The sequence below is a fragment of the Columba livia genome, chromosome 2 (genome assembly GCF_036013475.1).
Source record: "Columba livia isolate bColLiv1 breed racing homer chromosome 2, bColLiv1.pat.W.v2, whole genome shotgun sequence".
Lineage (NCBI taxonomy): Eukaryota > Metazoa > Chordata > Aves > Columbiformes > Columbidae > Columba > Columba livia.
Window position 1 is genome coordinate 122,985,043 of NC_088603.1, and position 18,520 is coordinate 123,003,562.

The window sequence follows — 18,520 nt, forward strand, 5'->3', positions numbered from 1 at the left end:
ATATATAAAATACATCCTCAGTGGTGCCATTCTTCTTTGTCAAACACCCCCAAAAACTCTGCAGAAAAACCCAATCATATTCACATTCTTCATAAGAACAATACTGCTATCAGTGTAGAACAGGTAGCATTGACCCTTCAGATGGATCTGGGTTCCCACCCACAGCTTTCTCCCCATTGTTCATGGGTGGTAACAGATCATTCTGTCCACACGATAACCAAGGGTTTGGCCGACTCGGAAGGCACAGATATAAGTTCATGGTTTACTAGTCTGGCTTAGAAAGCTCAGTTGAGGGTAATCAAGCATTATGCATGAGTTCTGGATAGTTAGCGATTTTAGCTGCCAGTCCACAATTCCAAAGCAAATCCTGATTGCAAACTTTAAATAGTTGCATTTTCACCAGTTTGGATTACAAAACTTTTCAAGTGCCAGTCAGCTCAATGGGTCTCACTCGGAGCAGTGATTTATTTGTGTGCAGATACTGTGGACCCACATCTTCAGAAAATATTGAAATGGAAACTGAACTATTGATTCCTATTTGTACTATTAGAAATACTTCTTTCCTGTTATATATAAAACCCCTTGTTTTATATCAAAGAACATGTTTGCAGTCAGCCTGGTTGTCACAAAGTCTTGCCCTATAAACCAAATGGTAAATTCTAATGTCTGATGAGCATTTCAAGATTTCTTTCATTGCCATCTTTCTTTGTCTTAGGTTTATTCTTCAGAAACTGAAAACATCCACTTTTAAAAATTAGTCGCTCTTCATTAGTTACATTTAGGGTCATTCCAGGTCTTACCTATAGCACCCATTTTTTTTATTTCACTGCAGATTAGCACATAAAATTTCAACAGTTCATTGTACTGGATCTGGCTACAATGGAATCAGTTTTCTTCATGGCAGCCCATAAATGCTGTGGTTTGGATTTGTGACTAAACCAGTGTTGATAACACACCAGTGCTTTGGCTGTTGCTGAGGAGCTCTTGCATAGCATCCAGATTTACATTTTCCCACCCTGCCACAGCAGCAAGTAGGCTGGGGGTGAGCCAGAAGCTGGGAGGAAACACAGCTGTGACAGCTGGCCCCAACCGACCAAGGGATATCGTTTATCATACAATGTGATGCTCAGCAGTAAAAGCTCAGGGGAAGGAGAAGGAAAGTGGGATGCTCAGGGTTATGGTGTCTGTTTCCCTATGTAACTGTTATGTGTGATGAAGCTGTGCTTTGCATGAAGCAGCTAAACATTCACCTGACAATTGGAAGTAGTGAATAAAGTCCTTATTTAGCTTTGTTTGCATGAGCAGCTTTGCTCCACCTATTAAACTGCTTTTTATCTTGACCCATGAGTTTTCAAGTTTTCAGATTTTGCTTTTATTTTTCTTCATTCTCTCCCCCATCCCACTGGCAGGGAGTGAGTGAGCAACTGGGTGGGCAGGGTCAACCCATCACATCACAGGCAACTGCGATCTTTAAGTTTTTACATTTAAGATCCTAGCTTTAGTTTCTGACATGCAACATGGTCGAGTTTGGTACCTGACTACAAAATTACAACAAGAGGGCGAGGATTTTTCTCAAAGTTTCAGAGTATTTCAACCATAAGATTAAAGTGACAAACTTAACTTCCACATTTGGAAAATGTTTCAAATCCTTCATGGGTAAGAGTCAAAAAGAAAACAAAATCTCACATTTTTTTAAACCAGCCTGTTATTCTGGCACCCACAAGCCACCACCCAAGTGCTCAGAGCCAGCATTTGTCAGGCTGATATCCCTTTCTCCTCTGAATTTGCTTAAGCACTTTAAGCAAACAACACAGTTTGGTTTCAGCCATCATCAATGGTACTTTGTAGTACTGCAGACAGCCTTGCATGTAAAAGCACACTGAGAATCAAAGAACCACAGAATGTTAGGGATTGGAAGGGACCTTGAAAGATTGTCTAGTCCAATCCCTCTGCTGGAGCAGGAATACCTAGATGAGTTTGAAGAAGTTTCTTCTCAAATTTAAATGGAACCTCCTGTGTTCCAGGTTATACCCACTGCCTCTTGTCTTATCATTGGTTGCCACCGAGAAGAGCCTGGCTCCATCATCCTGACACTCACCCTTCACATATTTATAAACATTAATGAGGTCACCCCTCAGTCTCCTCCAAGCTAAAGAACCCCAGCTCCCTCAGCCTTTCCTCATAAGGGAGATGCTCCACTCCCTTCATCATCTTCGTTGCCCTATGCTGGACTCTCTCCAGCAGTTCCCTGTCCTTCTGGAACTGAGGGGCCCAGAACTAGACACAATATTCCAGGTGTGGTCTCACCAGGGCAGAGTAGAGGGGAAGAAGAACCACTCTGGACCCACTAACCACCCCCATTGTAATACACCGCAGGATGCCATTGGCCTTCCTGGCCACAAGGGCACAGTGCCGGCTCATGGTCATCCTGCTGTCCACCAGGTCCCTTTCCCCTACGCTGCTCTCTAATAGGTCATTCCCCAACTTACACTGAAACCTGGGGTTGTTCCTGCCCAGATGCAAGACTCTACACTTGCCCTTGTTATATTTCATTAAATTTTTCCCCACCCAGCTCTTCAGCCTGTCCAGGTCTCACTGGATGGCAGCACAGCCTTCTGGCGTGTTAGTCCTATGGGGAGTGTGTCCGTCTGTGTGTGTGTCTGTCTGTGTGCCCTCAGTCCCCCTTGCCCAGGAGGGATATTGTGTGTCCGTGTCACGTGGGCCCAGCCGTATTCCTCCCATCGGGCATGGACAGGAGGGTGGGTTTGCCTGCAGCCTGCTCTCAGCAGCCGGCCATGGAGGAAGGCTCCTGCCTGCTGACAGGCCTTGGTGGAGACCACCAGCCCTCACATGGTGGTGTCAGCCCAACGGCCAGAATGTGCTTGTGGCACACAGAGAGATTCTAAGGAGCAACCTCATTAATGTTTATAAATATGTAAAGGGTGAGTGTCACAAGGATTGAGCCAGGCTCTTCTCAGTGACAACCAATGATAGGACAAGGGGCAATGGGTACAAACTGGAACACAGGAGGTTCCACTTCTTCACAGTGAGGGTGCCAGAGCACTGGAACAGGCTGCCCAGGGAGGTTGTGGAGTCTCCTACTCTGGAGACATTCAAAACCCGCCTGGATGCTTTCGTGTGTAGCCTCATCTAGGTGTTCCTGCTCCAGCAGGGGGATTGGACTAGATGATCTCTCGAGGTCCCTTCCAATCCCAAACATTCTGTGACTCTGTGATTCTAAGACCTGACTCAGCCCGGCGGTAACAGGTCCCACCGTCCCCATGGAAACGGCCCTGTGGGCGTGGCTAGGCCGGCCAGGCCCCGCCCCATCCCGTTGCTATGGCAGCCGCGCTGGCGGCGGAAGTGCCTTGGCGGCGCTGGCCCCGCCCCGTCCCCCCCCCACTCCGCCGCCGCCGCCACCGCCCTCGGAAGATGGCGGACGGCGGCGCATCTCCCGCGCAGCAGGAAGGGGACGTGTCCGCGGGGGCCGGTGGCGGCCGGAGGGATCGGCAGCCCCGGAGCGGCAGCGGCCGCCCGCCCAGTGCCCGGGACTTGCAGGTGAGGGGGTGGAGATGGGCGTCCCGCTCCCTCGGCGGGGCGGGGCGGAGCTGCCAGCCGGGGCTGCCCCGCCGCAGCCAGGCAGCGCTGGGCCCGCGGGCAGAGGCTGTTGCCGTCTTTTCTTTCGTTTTTTCCCCTCTCTTGAGGCTGGGAAGGGAGGGACGCCTCTGAACAGCAGTGGGCACGTTGGGAAGCGGTGGTCGGTCAGCCTGTGTGGTGCTCAGCTCGGCAGGGACCTGGGCGGGCTTTCCCGGCGCTTCAGTAGCTGGGTTTTAACTGTACTTGAAGTTATTTTGGCGCCATTGTGTTTCCTGATTGATTATTTGGGAGGAGCGTCCTTCCCCCTCCCATGACAAAATCTCCGCAAACGTGGTGTAAGACTAAGGACAAGATCTTTTCCCAGGTTTATCTGGGGAAAGTTCCGAGAGAGTGTGAGCACAAATGTAACTCAGGATTGGTACCTAAGGATGTAATTGCAGACTCTCTTAACAGTATTCCTTTTTTTGCATGTGACTTTGAAACCGTATGAAGATTCAAAATATTTTAGCAACAAATTGGTTGGAAAACAGGTGAAACTTTACATTAACTGAAACTGCCCATATTTTGTTTAATTTAAAAAATTAACAGAGAAAGGTGGATATTGTTTTCTTTTTTTCTTGGTTACTATTTGCAATTTTCATAGGTTCTTCCTGAGATTAACTTTGCTACAAAATGTAACACTAATAAAGTCTGTGTTAATACTTTTTGGTTCATAATGCCTTTAGTTAGACAACTGAACCAGACAGGTGTTTGAGATAGAAGATTATTGATAGAATGTTAAAATACAAAGAAATGCCCTCCTGAGTCAGAGTAGCTACCTATCCATCCATCCAGCTGAGGCCTTGATTTGTCATGACACCATAAGAGATGTGGCATGAAGAAAGAACAGAAGCCTGATTGTGCCCTTTTACACTCTCTCAGCATTGCTCGGTTTTGGGATTAGGGACGGCACAGGGTACGTCTTTGCCTATTCCTTTTAGTGTCTGCTTCTGGACTTGTGTCTATGACTTACCCCATAAGAAATACATATCTAAAGGATAATTACTTGTATCCTCAGGTAATATGGAGGTCTTCAGTGGTTTTCTTGATCTGTGTTGTTGCTCAGTTTAATTTTCGTAATGGGAATAATACCTCAGCTCATATTTTCCTGCTGCTGAAAATGCCTCACAATAATATGGGATTAATATCCTGTGTTCATAGCAGTGTGTGTTGAAGGACAGATGTTTCATTTAATTTTAATGTGTATTCCTTGAACACAAAACTGCAGTGAAATTGTAGCCTACTACCTGTTCTGGTGTGTATGATAAAATGTTAATGTGACTTGCATAGTGTGAACAAAATGGTTTGAGGATAAAATTAAGGATGATTTGGCAAATGAAAAGTATTATTCAAGACAAAAGTAAGATTGCTAAAAATGACACGTTAGAGATGTCTCACACAACTTCCTAAAAATGAACTTACCACTGATATGGCAGCATTTAGGGAACCTTTGGGCATTATTATTTTTTTTTTTTAAGTATTTACAATGATGTCTTGCATTCAAACCAGCAAGGCAGACTTAGTTCTTAATTCCAGTAGAAGCTTATTTGGATTACATTTATTGTGCTTCCAAGTCTTATCAGAGAGTTACCTAGCAAATTTATTTCAATTTTTTATCATTGTTGAGGTGATGCTTGATATATACATGTGTATATAGTCTTGTGATTCTGAATCTAATACAGGCTGAATGTAACTAGTGAACCAAACAACAGCAGAGTACAAATTCCAAGTCACAATAACATTAAGCATCGTGTGTTTTTTTTCATAAAGCTTCCTGTCTGGAAGTTGAGTTTAGAGAAGTAGTTGGGGTTTCTCCTGTTTCTAATTTTCTGGGGATGCATGCATTTTGCATTAGTTTTTGTCTTATTTCTGTTCCATATGTAGTTCTAGAGTTACAGACTTCTAAAAAGAGTTCTGTTTCCTACAGTTGGCCTTGGCAGAGTTATACGAAGATGAAGCTAAAAGGCAGTCACTGTGTCCTGACAAACCAACCACTGCAAAGATTAGTAACACAAAAGTACCACAGAGGTGAGGTGTGCTTTGTACTTCAGAAGTGTGTTGAATAGTTACTGTATTAGCTCACATAACTTTGTCATACTTACTTGATCTCCTCTTTGTACAAAAAGTGATCTACAGCAGTTCATAATCCAGAATTGTGAATCCCTATAATAGTGCATAGTCTGTGTCTTCTCAGAATGCTTTTTAAATTGTATTTATTTAGGAGCCTTTGTGCTATGTGGTATTCCAAAACACTTTAAACCAACTTCAGATAAAGTTAAAGTGTTATACGTGAAATGCAGTGTTGCTCTCTGTTCACACAGATAGATTTTGGAAATTTGCTGCTTCAGAACAATATTGGAGTTCATTGCTCCCTCAAAATTCAGCAAATCAGTAGTTTCTGTGAAACTTGGCAAGTGAGCTGCTTGAAGTCTTGTACTTACCTGTACCTGATGAGACAAATATTAATTTGAAAAATTATTCGTAGGTTCATTAGTAGGCTTCTGTGGGGTGAGGGAAATAAGAAGGGCTTTTTAGTGAATTTGTCTGGGTTTGGCAGGTAGAAGGAAAGAGATGTATCTGTATAAATGCAACTTTTACTGGCCTGCAGTGTTTGGAGTTCACATAGCGTTTGAAGGTTCAATGTGGTTTTAATTTTTTTTAGGGAAACCTGCCAGTTTTTAATTAATTTTTATTTAAATTGTTTTAAAGAAGTCTTTATAACATTACCATCAGCGATGCCATAGCAAGTCTTATATTTGGGTTGTCTTTCAATCACTGTTGCCAATATGAATCTCTGTTTTAAAGGAGGTTAAGGAGCAGAAAAGATCTTAGTCATCAGAGTCATCCTTCAAAGGCATCTACAAATGCACATCTTAAGGAAGAGGGATTTTAGCACAGTATGTGACGCTTGGAAAATAATAACTTTTTTGTTGTTTCTTTTTGTTAGTTTGTTTTGGTGAAACCACCTAAGTTGACTAATCAACTATGTAGAACACAGTTTATAAACAAATAATGCAAACAGCTCCGTATACTGATACATATAATGAAGTTACAACTTCCCACTCCACCTGAAGGAAAAGCTGCAATAAGAGTATCTCATCTATTTCCATGTGATAGCTGTTGGCAAACACTTGCTCTTTGGCAGTTACACTGGAATCTGAGAAAGAAGAGATGGCTGCTCTTTGCCTGGCATCCAAAATGAGGTTTTTCTTTCAGTAGACTTCAGTTTGCTCTCTGATGAGCGGTGTATTAATTGCAAGGAAACATAGTGCCACTCTTGAAGTCATCTGCTTGGCTTGCCTTCCACAGTTGCAGCTATAGAAGAATGTCTCTAGGCCCTGCTTGGAACAAATACCATATTATATATGTTGTCATGTTGTGTAAACTCCTTTAAGAAACTTAAGACTATTGGCACAAAAATACAAGTCCCACAAAACCTACAATGGAACAAGGGAAGAAAATAAAAGAGATTAAAGTGTTTCTAGTGCACTTGACCTAAGTACATAACAATACATTTTTTTCTAAGTAATAAGAGGCAGCTCTTCACTGGGATATAGAATTACATCATTTATCAGCACTGATACTTAAAAAAAACAATGGCCTGCTCTGCTACTTTTTGATTTCACAGGTGTAGAAATCAGAAAAATGCATAAGTCTGAACTAGTGAGCTGCCTTCACTCATGTGGCAGGTCGTATGTATGTTTTTATCTCGTGGTAGTCAGATACCTCGTATACATCTTGTGTTAATGACTTTTATAGTCAGTTATTACAGGATGAGAGTATGTATCTGTACAGCTTTTTCTGGTATTTTATAAGCTAACAACCTTAGCTTGTCTGGTGGTAACTTATCAATCTGTCCCTATCATAAAACAGAACCTCATTCTGTATTTTAATTGTCTCTTGTAAGTCTTCACAATGTCACCATTCAACATGTTTTTACAGTTGTGTAAAATAGAAGTGAGAACTACTACTTTTTAGTTTTTAGGATCCTCACAGACAGGAACTCTAGGACATCAAAGAAAACCAATGTTGACTTCACTAGGCAACTTACCGCTTGACAAAAACAGCTAAAATGTGGAAAGAATTTGAAGTATAATTAATTTTGGTAAGCTGTGTTCTTGAACAGCTGTTGCACTTGCGTATTACCTGTGGTATCTGTGGGACCACCAGTGGTATAAAGCAGAATTCTACATAACCCATGCAAGAACAGAATAGTTCAGTTGAAGGGGACCTACCCATGATCAGCTAGTCCAACTGTTGCTGCAAAATGCCTCTGCCACATATGTGCCTTTTCCTGCTTTTTCACTGAGAAGCATCCATGGCTAGTTATTTGGGCCAAAAAAGTATGGTGAGAATACAAAAAAAAAACCCCAACAATGTGATATGCTTAGTTTTTGAAAAATAAGTAGTTTCAGAAGTTAGATATGAAGTACTTAGTGAAGCGTGTGTACCAGTCATCCTCAAATGTTTTCTTTTATTCTCTTGGCAGTCTTAAAATTGATTCTATCAGAAGGCTGAGAAAACCAGAGAGAAGCATGAGCGATGACAAGGAAAACCAAAGGTATTTTTAAAACAAATAAACAAAAAATTTAACAATCATGAAGGTAATTGTATTCTTTTTTGTGACACTCGCACTTTGTTCCCTGTTTTTCAAAATGTGTGTGAGCTAAGTCTGTCCTGCAAAGAACTAGTAACTACAGATATGCTATGTGACTTTTTAGAGTGTTAGTTGTACACTGATGGAGTAAAATTATATTTAGCAGAATCTGGCTGCAGTCATGTAGGACCTCTATATGCCTCAACACTTGACAGTATGGATGTGTAGGTTGCAACTTACACTTGGGCTCAAAGCTTTTTTGCTTTTTCTCAAATATTCTGAATTGTTCTGTGTACGCATTACTCAAATATTTGAGTACTTCCTTTCTTTATTGAATACAAGCTCTGATGAGAATTCTTGTTCATCTTACCACTATAATTCTTTTAAATCTAATAACTAAAGATTTTGTATATAAATGGTGACTGAGATAATAGATACAGATCTATGTACAAAGGAGAGATGGTACTAAGGGGTTGCCAGTTAGGTTATTGTATAGTAAAACCAGCCTAATTGTACTTGTCCAGCACTTTCATGCCTGCTGCTGCTTTTGGGTAGTTGTAAAATATGGTGGAGTCAACAGCATTTTGGTGACATTGGCCTGAGAGACAGTTTCACATGGATTAATTTATTTGCCTTGCCCCAAGTGGTTAAGGTTAAGTAAAGTAGAAAGCCCTTACTTTATTAATTATTAATGCTTCTTGTAATCAAAGAAAAAACACTCTCAAGTTTGCCAGGTTTTGTGTATATATATAGATTTTTTACAGCATCTATTCCATTGGTATTTAGAGATTTATAGGACCTTTCGCAAGATAATTCTCAAGGAAGATCTTGATCTTCATAGTTAAGCAGATACAGTTTTAAATATAATTATTTGTATTTTAACCTTTTATCTTTAGCTGGAAATGGGGCTATGTTGAAAAAAAAAAAAAAACACAAATTGGCTTTCACAGCAGTTTCTGCAGATTTTAGAATGCCACGAAAGATCAAATAAACTTATTAAAAACTTGCAATTTCTGGTATTGGCAGGAATTGAAGTATACTAGATCTTTACATTAAAAGATCAAATTGTAGCATTTTTCAGGTTTTCCAAGGAGAGTTTTATGCATGTTCTGCCAAGGCAGTGTTAGATTTGACCCTGTATTCTGACCAGCCCAGCCACAGTCCCATGTACAGGACACCCCTTGAGGTAACTGGTCTTTCTGGGAGCAGGGGGCGTCCACATTAGATGAGCTGTGTAAAGCCACGACTACATCAGGACTGTGTTCACTTAGACATACGACCTTGGCCCCACACCTCTGGGGTCTGTTCCAGAAGGCACCTTGGTAGCTTTGTTTGTGAAATGTCTTTGGAGTCGTACTGTTTGGATTGCTGGGAAGGTCAGAACCAGGCAGAACCTTTCTATCATCAGAATGAAAAGGGTTTATGCCAAACTTGGGTCTTTGTTAATTTTTTTTTTTCTTTTGATGGGAAGAGGAAAATTCTGCTTGTTATTTGAAACGTTGTTGCTTATGAACATTACTATTCTAAAGATTTTATTCAGGTGACTCGGAATATAGAGGATTACAGATTTCTGGGGCTTCTAATAGTCCAAGTAAAATTGTTGCTGAACTCTTCAAGGAAGCAAAAGAACATGGGGCTGTCCCATTAGATGAAGCCTCAAGAGCATCTGGTGATTTCAGTAAAGCTAAGGTAAAAGTTAGAAGATATTTTTATCTCTGTTTACATTAGACTATCTGAAACTCATCACATGAGAGCAAATATGCCTTTTTGTGGTTTGCAAATAGCAGAGGATTTGATCAACACAGTTATGTATTATCTGTGCTCAAATAGCTTGCTCTAGAAAATAAAGCAGGGAGGAACTACACAGTTTCAGGGGAAATCATTAGTAGAAGTCAACCTGAACCGGAATTATTTGCTTTCTTTTTAATTAAAATGGATTAAAAAAAAATGAACTGCAATTGCACCCAAATCAAATCTCTTATCTGTTGAATTACTAATATTTGAAAAAGTGTATGGATTAAAACCTGCTTAGCCTGATTATGGTTACTAGGTACAATTTTCCACTTAGAAAGTATACAGGTTGGAAGAGTTTATTTGCTTTTTAGCACAGAAGCAAGCTTGCTGATTCTTTTGTTTGCACCTATGTATGAGTTTTAATAAACTGTTTCAGATATTTATTTCAATAAGCTTTGCTATATATTTTTTTCAGTCATTTTCTGGTGGCGGATATAGATTGGGTGACTCATCACAAAAGCACTCTGAATACATATACGGAGAAAATCAAGATGTAAGTAAAATTCTGAATATCAGGAAACAGAATCTCCAACAGATGTCTGCTTAATCATGTTTACAGCTTGAAATGCTGGATTACTGTAACTATATCTATGAGGAAAAACTAATATCTAAATATTAGATCTGTGGTAAGTAGAAATTGTCAGTGTCCACAGGAGACAGATGTTCTTTGGATACCCCTAAGACCTCCATTGTGGAATTTTCTGATGTAAATTACTTTGAAATTCTTAGCGTACATTCCTTTCAATTACTTTACTCCAGCTGTTGTTCTGCATTCTCTTAGTTGTGCTAACATTTTAATCCTCTTAGGTTAGGAATTGTTTCTTGCTGTGGCTTAGAAAGTAGCCAGTCTCAAACTGGAGGGCATGGATGTCTTCTAGGAACGGTGAAACAGCAGGTTAGAGGGCTTTTGAATATTGTCTGGCATTTCTTTCCTCTCACTTAAAAAGCAGGGGGAGAGAGAGAGAGAGGGAGCAGGGAAACACAAAGTTCTCTACCCTTTGTCATTTGTGTGAATGGTAGGAGCAAATGTTCAGCTTATTTAGAAACAAAAGCCAGAAATGAGTAAGGCCAAAGGATATGTTTGAGGCTGGGGGGTGCTATCATGTCACACCTGGAGCTGTTACATTTTACGCTCTGCAGTAATCTTTCTACCTTCTTCAGTAATCTTTCTGCCCTCTACGTAACGTCCAGCTGTGCTGAGACAGAAGCCTGTTGCAGTGGGGTTACCATAACTGGTGGGTGGGACAGTTTTCCAGGTAAGTCAGCTTGACTGGCTAGGGAAGCCTCGTTGTGCTGGACTGCAAGGCAGTTGCAGGGGAGAGAGTGCAGGCTCTGGAGGTGAAAGGCCCTGGCTGGGTGCACAGGCACACAGCAAAATAAAAAGGGAATGAAGGAGGCTGCTTTCCAGGATTCTCAGCGTTTGAGCTGAATGGAGCTGGTACCAACTTTGTTGCTGCTCAGCGTGCAATAATTTGAGGAGAGAATAGTTTTCGCTGTAACAGTGTATCAGCAGTAATTGGTAATTTTGTGGATTTATTTCATAATTTATCAACGAGAAACATTTTCTGTTTTTGAAAGTAATTGGAATGTTGTGAAGATTGCTACACAGTCACTATATCATTTCTTATGACATGGATAGCAAATTAAGAGGTTGTTGTTTTTTTTTCCCAAGGTGTAAAAGTGGTCTTGAAGTAGATAGTAGTCTGTAACTATTACTTGCTTTCTTTAATGTATTCTAACAATGGTCAGTACAGTGCCATGCTGTATTCTTCTTTTGTCCTTGCTTCATAGATTCAAATTTTGCTGAAACTCTGGAGGAATGGTTTCAGTTTAGATGATGGCGAGTTGAGATCCTATTCAGACCCAACAAATGCTCAGTTTCTTGAGTCTGTTAAAAGAGGGTGAGTTAACATGACAACTTTTTTGACATATGTCTTTCAAGTGAAATGAAGAAAAATGCTTTTTCTGCATGTTTATAATTATTGAAAGCTCCAGGCTTCTTCTCCGTCTGCACTCATAAAATATATCCTGTATTTGTCATCAGATGTGTGGGGCATTTAAAATTTTGAACACACTGATTCCTTCTGATGCTTTAACTCTGAATGTTACTTGTCACAGATGGCTTTTAGCTCCACATATTTTTTCAGTGCATTCTAGGTTATGGCTGTCAGTACTTTCCAGGTTTTGACTGTTAGCTCAGTCATTGGTTTTTTCTTCCTTTAGGATGAAATCAGTTACTAAAACAATCAGACATCTGTGACTTTAAAGTAAACATACTAATAGTATCTGTTTGTATTGTACTGTGTAAGGTTTTTGTGTAAACTTGTATTGCAGTTCAAAACATAATTGGGAAACTTTTGTTTTTGTAATTAAGGGAAATTCCTGTGGAACTGCAGCGACTTGTTCATGGTGGCCAGGTTAATTTGGATATGGAGGACCACCAAGAACAGGAGTATGTGAAACCTAGACTGCGATTCAAAGCTTTCAGTGGCGAAGGGCAAAAACTTGGAAGGTAAAAACACTAGGTTTTCTGTTCTGTGTCTGTATGCTATTTCAAGAGCTGGATTTAGTCAATTAGGAAACTGTTGGAGAAGCTAATCAGATGACAAAAGCAATATAAAATTATTCTGTGCCACAAGTCAGCCTCAATTTCAAATTCACCAGTACTCATGAAAGTTTATAAGTAATCTTAAAAAAAGTTACATGTTAGTCCTCTGTTGGAACTGCTCATAGATGTGCTAAATGCTTTGTGCCTCTGCTCTGGCTTAGCTGCAGTGCATATCGTCTTTTATCACTGGAATCATCACAAAGGGAACAGGAGATGCTGTAACAGTAACATGGCTGATGCCTGACTTAATGCGGATGGAAAGTATTTTTGTATGGGAGCAAGTCTTTTATAGTTTTTTCTGGAATGAAGCAGCAGAAATGCTGTTCTGAAATGTAATGTTGTAAGCATTCATTCATTGTAAGTTATACCAGGCAAGTGTGTTAGCTTTAAGAAAGAGAAATAATTTGATAAACTGTTTTTTTTTAAATTTGATCCAAAATAAATGAGCAATAAGTTGTATCTACATCTCACAACTTTTACTAGGTTTTGGTTAAAACTTCAAATGATGCTTCAAAAATCTATAGTAGGGGCTGGGTTTATAAAAGTGAAAAACCGGAGGAATTGTACATGATTCCCTACGTGAAATAATAGTGCAAAACCTGGATTGTGGGAGAGGAGCAGCTCAACTTTTAACCTACAGTTGGAGCCCCCACTTCCTCCAATTCTAGTGTCATCTCCAACTACAGTTTGAAGTTCATATATGTAGTAAAAAAGTGAAATTTAATTATTTAGAAAAGCTTAACATATGTACTAGCTATAGATGGTAGTCATTCAATGAAAAAGACAACTGAAAGATTCAGTTCTGGTTTGACTCCATTAGTAACCGGTTTGTTTTGTTTGTCTGTTTGTTTTTTCCCATCCTTTAGCCTTACACCTGAAATAGTCAGCACACCTTCTTCCCCAGAGGAGGAGGAGAAATCCATTCTTAATGCACCTGTTCTGATTGATGATTCTATGCCAGCAACTAAAATTCAAATTAGATTAGCAGATGGAAGCCGATTAATACAAAGATTTAATCAAACACACAGGTAAATTGATCCTGCATCAGTGCAGGTGACCATAACTATTTCCATAAGTTTGTGTTTTGTCATTAAATTAATATCAGCAGGATGTCAGAAAAGGCTATAAGTACAGCTCTACTGAAATTCTAAAGCTCTGTGTCATTTGTGGAGTCGTCTTCTCTGGAGATATTCAGAACCCAGCTGGACACATTCCTGTGCGATCCACTCTGGTGAACCTGCTTTAGCAGGTGGGTTGGAATGGATGATCTCCAGAGGTCCCTTCCAACCCCAACCATTCTGTGAATTCTGTGAATTTTTGTAACATAGGTGCACTGAAAAATTGACTGTGAAAGCAAAACTCTGTACTTGGAAACACAAGATGTTTGATAACTGCAAAATCACAAACTTTTATGACCTGTTAGGTCCTGTAAGAATACAGTACCAGCCATAACTGTTCTGAGGGCTGCTGAAATCTGGACAGCCTCACTATGTAGTCATCCCAACCCTGGGCCCTTCTTGGGAGAAGCAAGTGGCTGGCTCGAATGGCACTGTGAAGGCATTTTACTGCAATGTGTGTAGGTTAGTGTCAATTGGAATATAGCTCTCACTACAAGCAGAGAAATCCTGTGGCCCATCATCAAGAGCTGCAGCTTTCTACCTCATTATACTTGAGACTGTGACTAAACATGACATGGGTTATAAGTGTAGACTGCTGCCCACATGCAGAAGGGTATATGGATATAACATACTCATCTGCAATTCTGGTATGTGGGCTGGACATAATACTGAGAACCAAACTTTGTTTTGTTTTGGATGGTCGTCTCCTAGGAATTTTCAGCGTGTGAATCTGGTGGGTTTTTTAGATCTGTTAGTAGCTTGCTGATTAGACCTTGCCATCGGTTTTATTGACATGTTTGGGACAATGCCACCAATTATGTTGGCTGACCCCATTTATTTGCCTAAGAGGTTGTGTTAGTGCAAGGTTCTGCAAAGCAGTTCTTTGCACCGCATGGCTGAAAGAACTTTGAGCAGAGGGCAGAGATTTGGGCACTAGTTTCACCCATACTTCACAGGGTTCAAGCCAGACCTGATCTGAAATCTGCACCGTTATATTAGAATACAGCTGAAACTGAGCTTGAATCCTGCCTCAGAGGTGGTGTTTGTATGGACCCAATTCCATGTTAATATTAGTAAATGGAGAGTTCACCTGTTTCCTTTTTTTCCTTCTGGCTTAGAATAAGGGTAGAGCCAACCTGCAGCTTTCTTCACCTGACAACATACACAGACCACAATGAGGCAATTTTAGCAGAGATGCCAATAGGGAGGAAGATACAGCATTATTTTTTCATATTTTATCAGACCTGATATTGTACACTGATAGTACAGGCCCAGATCCTTTCTCCACAGCACCTGCTGGAGAAGTGACTTAGACAAACAGTTGGGCTTATTGGGACCCTCTGCAGCCATGATGCATTTTCTTCTGTCTGCTTGAAAGGGCAGAAGTGGTAAACTTCCCAGTAACATCTGTAATCAAGGGTGTGTTGACAGAAGTTTATTTTAATCATTATTAACTTTCTCTTCAATGTGAATCTTTTTAGTTATCTTTGCCGTATATATGATCAAAATCAGCTAGTAAAGTGCATGGCTTGTGTCATAAGCCTTGAAGACTGATAGAAAGTTAAGTCCCTGCTCATTTGGCTACAGTAAACCTGCCTCCTTACTGATTACAATAGTTCTTTAATAGATCAGCTTACTGTCTTAGGAGAGAAGCCTCAAATTTCAGGTTTTTATCTCTAGAATCTTATTCATTTTTCTTCTCTGTCTTATAAAACTAAATTATTCTTGTGATACTGCTGATGTGACTGTTTTATGAACTATTGTTCAGAAGTTTGGTGCCAACTGAAAGCAGGGGAAACCTCTTGCCATTGAAGTGCATTAATAATTCCCCTCTGCTTTCTCCTCACTGTCACATAGCTTGACTGTCTAAGAATCAGTTTTCAATATACTCCTACATTACACATTTTATTTCTGTTGAGAAAATAAGCAAAATTAATTTTAATTTTTCAGTTTTTTTAATTCAAGAATAAAATTCTAGAATACAACCATTAGTCACCTGGATCAAATGGAAATTTAAAAATCAATAGGACATATTGAATGTTTAGTCTGTTAAAAGGTTTAGTGTTCTCTTATCGTCTTAATTTTCAGAGATTTGTGTCAAAATGAAATCATACAATTTTCATGTCCATGTTCTTTCCACAGGATTAAGGATATTCGAGATTTCATTATCCAGTCCCGTCCAGAATTTGCAACAACTGATTTTGTTCTTGTGACTACCTTTCCAAATAAAGAACTAACAGATGAAAACTTGACACTACAAGAAGCAGATATACTTAACACTGTGATTCTTCAGCAATTAAAGTAATCCTACAGTTGGTACAACATAGGGAGCGTGCTGTACTGTCATACAATCTATTTCCAACAGATGACAAAAAGGCAAAAATTAGTATCCTTTTATTCCTTCACTTCCACAGATCAGATTTTTGGGTTTTGTGTCTTCCAGCTATAGCATATCTAACATTTTAATTTTTCTACATTGTTGAACTTTTTTTCAGTATTAAAATTAAACCATATCTTGTACTAAATGTGAAATGAGATATGACTTTACGACTTTTCATTATTTGGGGGGTGTGGGAAGAACAGGGGAGAAGTGTTTTTTTCTGAAAGGGACAGTATCTTTCATACAGTTGGTAAGATTTGCACTATGGAAATGTTTTAATGCTGCATTGATAAACAGCCATTTGAAAACAGCCTGTAGGTTATGTTTACCTTCCAAGCTGTATTAATAATATTAAGGTGTTCTGTTTAATATGTTGATGCCCTAATATAATTTTTGTATATTCTGTTTATAGTGTTTCATGGTGCAGTATAATATTTATATTCTAGTTTTTATGTAATTTTCCCTGTATCATAGATTGTATGAGCGAATCAGTTCAGGAGATGCAAACCTCAGCTGTTGCAGACTACAGTAGTTTGTTCTCATTTGTATTCTAGTTGTTTTACTTGTGGTGAAAATAAGTATGATTTTTTTTTTCTTCTCGAAGTTAAAGAAATGAGAGAGACCATTGTCATTTGGAGAAATGCTGTGATTTAGATTTCATAAGAGTGGGCCTGTGGTCACTTTGAACCTGAATATGCAGTTGAACTTTGCACAGCTACATGATTCTTCACATGAACAGTTACTTAAATAAGCCCAAACAAAAAAACACCAAGGTGCACAAACACTGTGCTGTCACTTGCATGCACAAAAGTAGATGTGTTATTTGATCAGGTATTTTTGACCTGAATTTCAGGTCTTTGTATTTGAAATTTTGGCCAGAGGCATTTTGTAATATTCAGTGGGGATGTAGTTGTGCAGCTCTCACTATACTTCTTTGTAAGCTGTATAATTAAACCCCTTGATCTTTGAAATTATATATTTTTTCAAATAACTTGGCCCTGCACTGCAGTATGCAGGTAGGAATCTTATGTTGTGGGCAAACGGGCTGCTGTTGTTTAGAAGAATGCAGTTTTATAGTATTTGTGTATTTATATCAGATGAATGGATCATGCTCTGAAGAAGGGTAAATGGGCTGTATCTCTTGTACCGATCTATGTGTTAAAATGCTGGTTTCGCTAATTATTTTATTCTTAAAATATCAATACTTATTTATTTATGCCAAGCTTATAATTGCTCAGTATATTTGATTAATCTTACATTTTTACCTCAAAGTAGATATTTGACTGAGTAAATTTTAAACGTGCAATTGTATTTAAAGTATTCTGTTTTGTACACTGAATATCTGCATGATTTTAACCATAACTAATTTCACGTGCTAAGTAATTAAAGTTTTAAGAGACAAAGACCGTAGCCAACGCTTCTTGGTTTCTTCCCAGTTTATATTGTGATAAAGTGGTGATTGTGTTGTGTGCCAGAAAGGAATGGGCACTTGCTATGCATATATTCAATATACTAATACTTCTCTACACAAATGCAAGACCACAGTCAGTATCGTGAGATCTATCTTGGGCAATCTGTGGTTTAGGAATATTTCAGTGCAGAATATAGATAAAGTTACATTGCTTATTACTTCTGAAGCCCATCATTAATTAAGCACTGACATATAAAGGACCGTGGTTAACTAAATTGAGGGATTTTTCCTCTTATGCCAAAACCCACAACGGCACATTGTCACAATCTCTTTGTTTCAAATAGCTGGTAACTTTCAGTGTTCAGGAGCAGCTGAGTTAACTGGGGGACCCAGTAGTTGACATTGTTTTGTCAAGCACTAAGAAAATACATCAATGCTTGTGTTTATATATTTCACTGCTTCTCAGTACATTAAAACCTGTAGAATCTTCTGTCTCGTAATTTTATGTCCTACCTTTTATTAATGCTAAATTCTCACTTATGTAGCCAACATCTTAGCATTTTTGGCACAAAACGGTTCTTTGAGTATAGACTTATGTGGATATGCAGTTAAGACTGGTGACAAGGGAGGAGACGACAAACTAAGGAGAACGAACTTGGTAGAAGATGATGTTCTTTCCCTCACAGCAAGGCTGCTGAGCTTCTTGGGAATTCCTCTTAGCTTCCGTGAAATACAGGTAATAATCCTGCCACTTGCTCTTGTAGGCAGCTAATGAAAGGTTCAGACTTTGCCTCCGCTTGTCTTTCCTGGAAATCTTTTATCACACAAGAGCCAAATAATCCAGAACTGAATGTTTTCTCTCAAGAAACTCTGGACCTGAATACTTGTGCTTTTCTCTCTTTGTTGTTGTTGCTGTTTTTTGTTTGTTTGTGGTTTGGTTTTGTTTTGTTTTGTTTGGACACTACTCCCATCTTTG

General features: G+C 39.5%; 1 protein-coding gene across 2 annotated transcripts; it reads left to right on the plus strand.

Moving 5' to 3' along the window:
* The first annotated feature begins 3,382 nt into the window (after window positions 1–3,382).
* Window positions 3,383–17,536, plus strand: UBXN2B (UBX domain protein 2B). 2 transcript variants are annotated; one of them, XM_065053608.1, is made up of 11 exons: window positions 3,383–3,558; window positions 5,564–5,664; window positions 8,126–8,197; window positions 9,763–9,922; window positions 10,443–10,520; window positions 11,819–11,928; window positions 12,402–12,539; window positions 13,502–13,663; window position 14,366; window positions 15,746–15,772; window positions 15,868–16,206. In XM_065053608.1, the coding sequence occupies exons 1-11, from the start codon at window positions 3,433–3,435 to the stop codon at window positions 15,964–15,966; spliced, it is 1,074 nt and encodes a 357-aa protein (XP_064909680.1). In that variant the 5' UTR covers window positions 3,383–3,432; the 3' UTR covers window positions 15,967–16,206. The 2 variants fall into 2 exon arrangements, with proteins under 2 accessions (XP_064909680.1, XP_064909679.1); XM_065053607.1 differs by lacking the exons at window position 14,366; window positions 15,746–15,772 and having other exon boundaries at window positions 15,896–17,536.
* The last annotated feature ends 984 nt before the right edge of the window (window positions 17,537–18,520 follow it).

Coding starts and splice junctions, on each gene's coding strand:
- UBXN2B (XM_065053607.1), top strand. CDS start 3,433: ATGGCGGACGGCGGCGCATCTCCCGCGCAGCAGGAAGGGGACGTGTCC. Junction 11,929..12,401: donor CTTGAGTCTGTTAAAAGAGG/GTGAGTTAACAT, acceptor TTTGTAATTAAG/GGAAATTCCTGTGGAACTGC. Junction 13,664..15,895: donor AGATTTAATCAAACACACAG/GTAAATTGATCC, acceptor TTCTTTCCACAG/GATTAAGGATATTCGAGATT.